The following is a 7,815-nucleotide window of genomic DNA, read 5'->3' on the forward strand; positions in this document are numbered from 1 at the left end:
GCTGAACCGTGACAGCTTAAGACTAACCCCACCAGCTGGCAGTGACTATGAGTGGTGAGCAGAAGCTTTGCAAAGGATGGTTCAGGGAATGACAGGAACCCAGCATCTTTCTTGTAGTAAGCGGAGAATGGCTCATGGGAGGATGGGCACCTAGGGAGGCTTGGGAAAATGAGGAGAGACTTATTTAAAAGAAATGGTTCCAAGTTTCTGAAGCAGAGCTGGGTCCTGGGAGTCTGTCAGGAACCAGTAGAAAACAGGAGCCACTGGCACCATGCAGAAAGCTGTGAGCCAACACATTATCAGTGCTCCCATCATCACACATAAACCATCTCTCCCTACGTGGCTGGAGATGCATCTTCAGGCAAAAGGATGTGTTCCTACCCCCATTCTCCTTCCTTCCCAGGCAGACAGCTACAAACACCCCCTTCCTATCCAGCCCCATGGAAAGCCAGCTCTCAAAACGTCACCATGGCAAAGAAAACCCACAGAGTAGAATAGTAAAGGGCCCAATTTGAGCACATCAGCAGATTCAGCCTAGTCAGAAGCTCAATCTAGACAATGTCATTTTCTCCTGCCATTCCAGTGCATCTCCTCTCATGCAACACTGATACACACAACTATCATTGCATTGCACAGTCCATGAGAGCCCAGGAATGCTCACTCTGTGCTGCACACCACACTCCCTTCATGCAAGCTGGCTGAGTCATGCCTCTCTGTATTGAGAGGGAGAACAGCTGGCCTACAGAAACTGGGAAGAAGTGGCCAGGTCCTTCTGTTCCTATCCTCTAGCACCATGGGAAGTAGGAGAGGATGCTCACCCATCCTTTGTGTCCTCAGTGCACAAGATCACACAAATACTGCCAAATCAAGATTCATGCTGCTGTTTAACAAGACACTTGAAGCCTGCAAGCACCTTGGCATACATGCAGCTCTATGAAAAACTCCCTCCTGATAGAAGTGGGAAAGAGCTTGGGTACTGCTCCACTCTAATCTCCACAATGCAATTCTCTGATGGAAATATGGCCATAGGCTCCATGTGGTCCACGGTGTATACCAGGGGTTGGCAACCTTTTTGACCACAGTGCCAAAAACCTCAGCCTCCACCTAATACCTTGACTTGGTGGGCAAGAGGTGGGGGAGCTGTGAAGGGCCTGAGCTTCACTGCTGGCAGCAGCTGCATGCACACCTCTGGGCAGAAGGTGGGGGAGGGGCTGGGGTTATGCTGCCCTGGCCCATTCCCCACCCCCCATGCGCCACGAGGCGCACATGCAGCTGCTGCTGCCACAGTGCTGGGGCTGTGGAGCCCAGCACAGATATTTGCAGCCTGTCTGCCATCTGTTGCAACTGCTCAGAGCCTGCAGTGGCTGTAGCGGGCAGTCAGGAGGCTGCGGACAGCTACACCAGGCTCCACAGCCCCGGCACTGGTTCTGTGGGAGCGGTGCATACGCCTCCGGACACCCAGCTGGGAAGGGGCCTCGGGCAGTACAACCCTGGCCCCTCTCCCATCCAGAGATGTGCATGCAGATGCTGCCACCATAGAGCCCGATGCTGGGGCTGTGGAGCCCTGTGCAGCTGTTTGCAGCCTACCAGCTGCAGCTGGCCTGGGCTCTAGGCAGCAGGGCTTGCAGTCTTTTGGCTGCCTTCTGTAAGCAGCCTGGGTTCTGTGGCAACTACCTAGAGCCTGAGCTGGCTGTGGCATGCAAAGGAAAATGGCCTTAAGTGCCATGCTGTGGCATGTGCTAGGGGTTGCCGATCCCTGGCTTAGAGGCACCTAAAGTGTAGTACACCATCCCCTGCAGCAGAGGGCATGCTGGCTTCAGTCCTAGCCCCTCCTTACATATGATAAATGCATTTGCAACTTGGGAGTCTAATAAATAGCACAAAGAAACCACCTAAACATTCCTTTTCACCCTTCCTGGCCAAGGGATCTTGCACCGTTCCCAGCACTGACAGGCAGGGTGGGGCACACCACTCCTCTTACCAGCAAGCCAAGCCTGGGTTTCCACAAGCTCTTCAGTCACATCCTCCAGAAGGCGATCACTGGGGACACTGAGAAGCGTGGAAGAGATACAGGACAGGAGGCCCTGACGCACATACCTGGTGGAGAAGGCACCCAAAAGAGCTGGGGTCAGTTCCAAACCCAAGAGTCCATGGACTAGCAAAAGCTCAAATGTCTGTAGCAGCCTGGAGTGTGTGCAGGAGATAAGAGGCAGGGGAAAGCATTTGCAGTAGAAAGGCTACCTGATTTACTTGATTCTTCAGGTAAGATTTTTAAAAACTAGATAACTGGGTTCTCAGCTCCCTCAAGAAAAGCAGCTGGAAAAAAATCTATAGGGGGGGAGAGAGCGATATGGATAACAACTCAAATATTGTTTGAGATTTTTGCTTGGTTCCACACATGTAATGCCACTAGCTCTGGGCAGAGAAGACCCATGAGAAGTTTCAGACCAAAAGATGAGTTTGGTTACAAGATACTAGGTGTCAGGTGGCAGAAGCCTTCAGTGACAGCATCCCCTCAGCTTCATCCAAACCTGTCACAGCTTCTGTGAAGTCCCAATGACAGCCCTCCCTCCTGGTTTCTTTTGAGTGTGCAAGACACTATGTAGGCTTTCTTCTAGTGCTGAGAGGGGGCTGCAGAGGGGAGCAGAGAAAACAGGACACTGGGCATGCCTACATGTGCACTAATGTGCATTAGCTTATTTTAATGTGCACTAAAGTATCACTAAAACAACTTTGTTCTTTAGTTAATGTGCATTAAGACAGGCTAATGTGCATTCTCCTAGTACCTCACAATGGAGGCACTAGATTTAATGTGCATTAACCAAAGCATGCGTAGATGCGCCACTGTGTTCAATCATCCTTGTGCTCTTAGGCAAGCAGGGAGCATGCCACAAAGCCCTGCAATCGCACGTTCACAGGGTGAAAACATAACTTACGAGTCTGTGTGGAAGCGCAGAGCCCAAACAAACTCCAGCAGTGCCTTTCCCATAGCAGCAGCTACCTGAAAAACAGGATTGAAGGGAACAGCCTGAATAGTCAGTTTCTCACTCACATCAACCCAAAAGGGACAGTGACTTATCTGTGGATGAGGCCACATGTAACAAGAATAGAAGTCACTCAGATTGGTTTCCCCACAAGCCAATGCCCTTATAATGTGCATAAACAGTGGTTTCTATCTTTAAAGTCTTATGGGTCAATCTCATTTAAATCCCCTTCCTGAGAAGCAGGAAAGTCACCATTAACTCATTTTGCAAGTGAGGAAATTAAGGCAGGAAAACAAAATGACTTGCCCAAGATCACACACAAAGGCAGTGTCAGAGCCAGGAGTTCCTGGCTCTTAAGCTTCCTCTGAACACCCCCCGCACTCCCTCTCCACTCTTTGCGGCATAGGAGCCATGATCAGATCACTCCCAGCCCAGTGAAGTAAGTTCTAGGCTCTGATGCACCCTGTTATATCAGAGGCTACCTCAGAGCTGCAGGGCTGGATTAACTCTTTGCTACCTGCAAGATCAGTATAATGAGCTCCTCCTTTCTTACCACGGTATTGACAGCAAAGTACAAAAGGATCGCCAAAGTGTGGGCCAGCCTTCCCAGCACAAAGTGGTCATCTCCCAGTAGGTCAAAGGTTACCAAAGGCCTATTATACAAGAGACACAGTTGGGTCAGTGAGTTTTCCTCATGCATCTTCAGAACTGTCAAGAGTACAGATGGAGACAGCCAGGGAAATGTTGTGCCCCTACAGGGTCACTGGTAGTCTCAGCCTTTGAGACTACAGCCACCAACATAAACACAGACTGAGGGACCTGAACCTGTTCAGCCTCAGCGAGAGGAGGCTGAGGGGGGACCTAGTGGCTGCCTACAAGCTCATCAGGGGAGATCAACAGCTAATAGGCAGAGCTCTTTTCTCCCCAGCACCATCTGGGGTGACGAGGAACAATGGTAATAAACTGACAGAGAATAGGTTTAGGTTGGAGATCAGAAGGCAATATTTTACAGTTAGGGTGGCCAAAATCTGGAACCAACTTCCCAGGGAGGTGGCCCTCACCCCTACCTTGGGCATATTCAAGAGGAGGTTGGACGATCGCCTGTCTGGGGTCTTGTGAACCCAGCCTTCATTCCTGCCTATGGCAGGGGGTCAGGCTAGATGATCTGTTCAGGTCCCTCCTGACCCTAGCTACTATGAAACTATGAAACAGAGATTGCCTGACCCAACCAGAGCTGCTAGGCCCTGTGCTCTTACCCCAGACTGAGCCAAGAGCAGCACTACGCAGCTTCGGAGCATGGGCCCCACTTACTCTGCCTACAGAGTACAACTGATTAGGAAGAATGCATATAAAGGACCAGATCAGATTCAGTTTTCTTGTTATAAACAACCAGAACTGAAACTTGCATTAATAGGCCTATTGTGGATCTTCCTAGGCAGGTAAGAACTTATCTGACATTGAATCATACCCTCCAAAGGGCAGGAAAGTCTTCCAGAAACACTGTGGCCAGGAGCACTAATTACTGAGCTGGCATGTGAAGTGACTGTCTGCCTGGGCCTCCTAGTGGCTGCATTGAGAAATGACTGTTCTTATCTACCAGAAGCAGAGCTTTGCGATCCTCCATGCTCCACTTCTTGTCCAGCCACACAGGCTACCTCAAGTGGGCTTCTCCATTTTAACCTGACTGCATGCACCTCCAGACAGCTCATTTGAATACTGCCTATTCAACTGGAAGATTGGATCCAAATAGTGCCTTTTACAGAGGACCCCAAAGTATACAGTGTAGAAGACCAGGGCTGTCCACCTGGCAGCCTGCGAGGGGTTAAATTCCATGGTCCTCATCCATGCGGGAACAAATGATGCACCTGGAGTAGTCCGGGCAGGGTCATGAGTGACCACATGGAGCTGGGAACCAGGCTCAGAGGTTCAGGAGCACAGGTGGTCTTCTCATCCATTCTACCAGACAGAGGTTGAGGACAGCACCACAGCAACTGTGCTAGAGAAGCCAACTCGCAGCTTTCGAGCTGGTGTCACCGCACGGGATTTGGGTTCCTTGATCACAAACTGCACTTCCAGGATATGGCCTTGTTCAGGTGAGACGGACTACATCTTTCTCCAAGAGGTAAAGAGTCTCTTCTCTTACAGGTTGGCTGATATCCTTTGCAGGGCTTTAAACTAGGTTTATCAGGGGATGATGACAACAGGGAGAGGCCAGGTATGACAAACCATGAGCCATGCACTGGAGCAGTCCAGGTAAGTAATAAGGGCCCTGCTAGGCAACAGAATGGGAGATTAGCAAGGGCACCTATCGCGGGGTGGGGGCGGCCTTAGATGCCTCTATACCAATGCTAGGAGCATGGGGAACAAGTAGGAGGAACTTGCACTCCTGCTTGCAAATAAAGAATTTGACCTGGTAGGGCAAACAGAAACCTGGTGGGATCCTACCCATGACTGGGCAGTGGGCATTGAGGTCTACAGGCTGTACAGACAGGACAGAGTGGGGAAAAAAAGTGGGGGGAGTTGCTCTCTATGTTAAGGAACAATATACATCTTCCGTAGTCAAACTGGGACAAGAAGGGCAAATTGAGGTATTATGGGTCAGATTACAGGGGGGTCAGGGAGAAAGAGACCTAGTAGTAGGGGTCTATTACAGACCCCCACACCAGGGGGATGAGTTAGACCTAGAATTCTTGAGGCAGCGCGCTCAAAGGACCTGGTTGTCACGGGGGATTTAAACTTCCCAGACATCTGCTGGGAGAAGCAGGCAGCGAGGTCTGCCTGTTCATGTAAATGTTTAACCTCCTTACAAGACCTTCGCCTATCACAGGGGGTATGCGTCCCCACTAGGGTTAATGCCTTGCTAGACTTGGTACTGGCCACAGGGGATAACTTGCTGGGGGGATATGCAGGTACAAGGTAACCTAGGAGATACTGACCACCTATTGATAGAGTTCATTATCTGGCGAAAGGTGGGGAAGGTAACTAGTAGGGCAGAAGTGCTGGACTTCAGGAAGGCCAACTTTGGTAAACTCAGGAAATTAGTTAGGGAGGGACTGACTGGTAATAGCCTCGCAGAGATGGGAGTCCAGGAAGGGTGGGCGTTTTTCAAGGGACTAATCCTGCAGGCACAAAAAAAGACTATCCTGGTCCACATAACAGGAGGCAAAAAAGCAAAGAAACCCTCTTGGCTGAGCAGGGAAATCCAGGAGAGTCGGGTGAGGAAAAAAGAGGCCTATAGACTGTGAAAGCAGGGGGCAGTCATCAAGGAGGAGTTCACCTGCTTGGCTCGAGCCTGCAGGGAAACAGTAAGGAGAGCCAAAGCGGAGATGGAGCTTAGGCTGGCAACAAAAGTCAAGAATAACAAAAAGTTATTTTTTAAGTACATAGACAGCAAAAAGCAAGTACAGGGTAACTTAGGACCACTTCAGGATGAACAAGGACAACTGATAACAGATAGGATGGCTAAAGCAGAGATTCTAAATGAATTCTTTGCATCCGTGTTCCTGGACACGAATACGCATCCCATGAGGACTTTAGACAAGCCCAGGATACATACCAACCCACCAGCGGTTCATGCAGACCTAGTAAGGGGGCATCTGGAAGGGCTGAATGTATTTAAGTCAACAGGCCCTGATGATCTTCACCCTAGGGTACTTAGGGAATTAGCTGGAGTCATAGCGGACCTGCTGGCACAACCGTTTGAGCACTTACGGTGCTCAGGACAAGTCCCAGAGGATTGGAAAAGGGACAGTATGGTCCCTATTTTGAAGAAGGGGAGGAAGGAGGAACTAGGTAACTATAGACCGGTTAGCCTCACCTCTATTCTTGGCAAGACCTTTGAGAAAATAGTTCAAGAACACATTTGCGGAAGACCTGCAGGTAAAGTAATGCTAAGGGGCAATCAGCATGGGTTTATAGCAGGCAGATCCTGGCTGACCGACTGAGTTTCATTTTACAACCGGGTCACAAAACGCTTGGATGAGGGAACAGAGGTAGAGATGTTGTTTACCTAGACTTTAAAAAGGCCTTTGACACAGTGTCACACCCAATTCTTATAAATAAACTAAAAAACTGCAGTGTAAATTATTACACAGTCCGGTGGGTGAAAAATTGGCTTATGGGACGCACTCAGAGTGGTGGTAGACGGGTTGGTTTCTACCTGGAGAAATGTAGGCAGCAGAGTCCCCCAAGGCTCTGTCCTGGGACCAGTACTATTCAATATTTTCCATTAGTGACTTGGATGAGGGAGTAGTAAGCACCCTGTCCAAGTTTGCTGACGACACAAAGCTATGGGGGGAGGTAAACACACTAGAGGGCAGGGAGCAAACCCAAGCAGATTTGGACAGGTTGGGGAGGTGGGCGGAACAGAATAAGGATAATAAGGATAAGTGTCATGTGTTGCACCTGGGGAGGAAGAATCATCAGCACTCCTGTAGTCTGGGAGGGACCATTCTAAGCAGCGCAACTGAGGAAAGGGACCTCAGAGTCATAATCGACTCCAAAATGAACACGAGTCACCAATGTGATGAGGCAATAAGTAAAGTTAACTGCACTCTTTCTTGCATAAGTAGGTACATCACAAACAGGTCTAGGGAGGTGATACTCCCTGCTACACAGCTTTGGTCAGGCCACAGCTGGAGTACTACATCCAGTTTTGGTCACTGAACTTCAAGAGGGATGTGGATAACCTGGAAAGGGTTCAGAGAAGGGCTACCCGTCTGGTTAAAGGCCTACAGAAAAAACCCTATGTGGACTGATTGGGAGACCTGAACCTCTTTAGCCTCCAGAAGAGGAGGCTGGCAGGGGGGTTTGTGGGCGGCCCCAAACTCAC

General features: G+C 49.8%; 1 protein-coding gene across 9 annotated transcripts in view; it reads right to left on the reverse strand.

Moving 5' to 3' along the window:
- The window catches only part of TMEM204 (transmembrane protein 204), a 115,553-nt gene that overhangs the window by 85,303 nt on the left and 22,435 nt on the right, over positions 1 to 7,815 (reverse strand). For 8 of the 9 annotated variants that reach the window (XR_003094037.1, XM_025204199.1, XM_025204194.1 and 5 more), the window contains 3 exons: positions 3,538 to 3,637; positions 2,937 to 3,001; positions 1,982 to 2,097 (listed from right to left, as the gene is read on the reverse strand). Coding sequence is in view for 8 of the 9 variants with exons in the window: in XM_025204199.1 (XP_025059984.1) it covers positions 1,982 to 2,097; positions 2,937 to 3,001; positions 3,538 to 3,637 (281 nt within the window). In the remaining variant the exon portion in view is untranslated. The remainder of the gene's footprint in view (positions 1 to 1,981; positions 2,098 to 2,936; positions 3,002 to 3,537; positions 3,638 to 7,815) is intronic. The other variant, XM_025204241.1, reaches the window with a different exon arrangement.

This window comes from Alligator sinensis, unplaced genomic scaffold, assembly GCF_000455745.1.
Source record: "Alligator sinensis unplaced genomic scaffold, ASM45574v1 scaffold404_1, whole genome shotgun sequence".
NCBI classification, from domain to species: domain Eukaryota; kingdom Metazoa; phylum Chordata; order Crocodylia; family Alligatoridae; genus Alligator; species Alligator sinensis.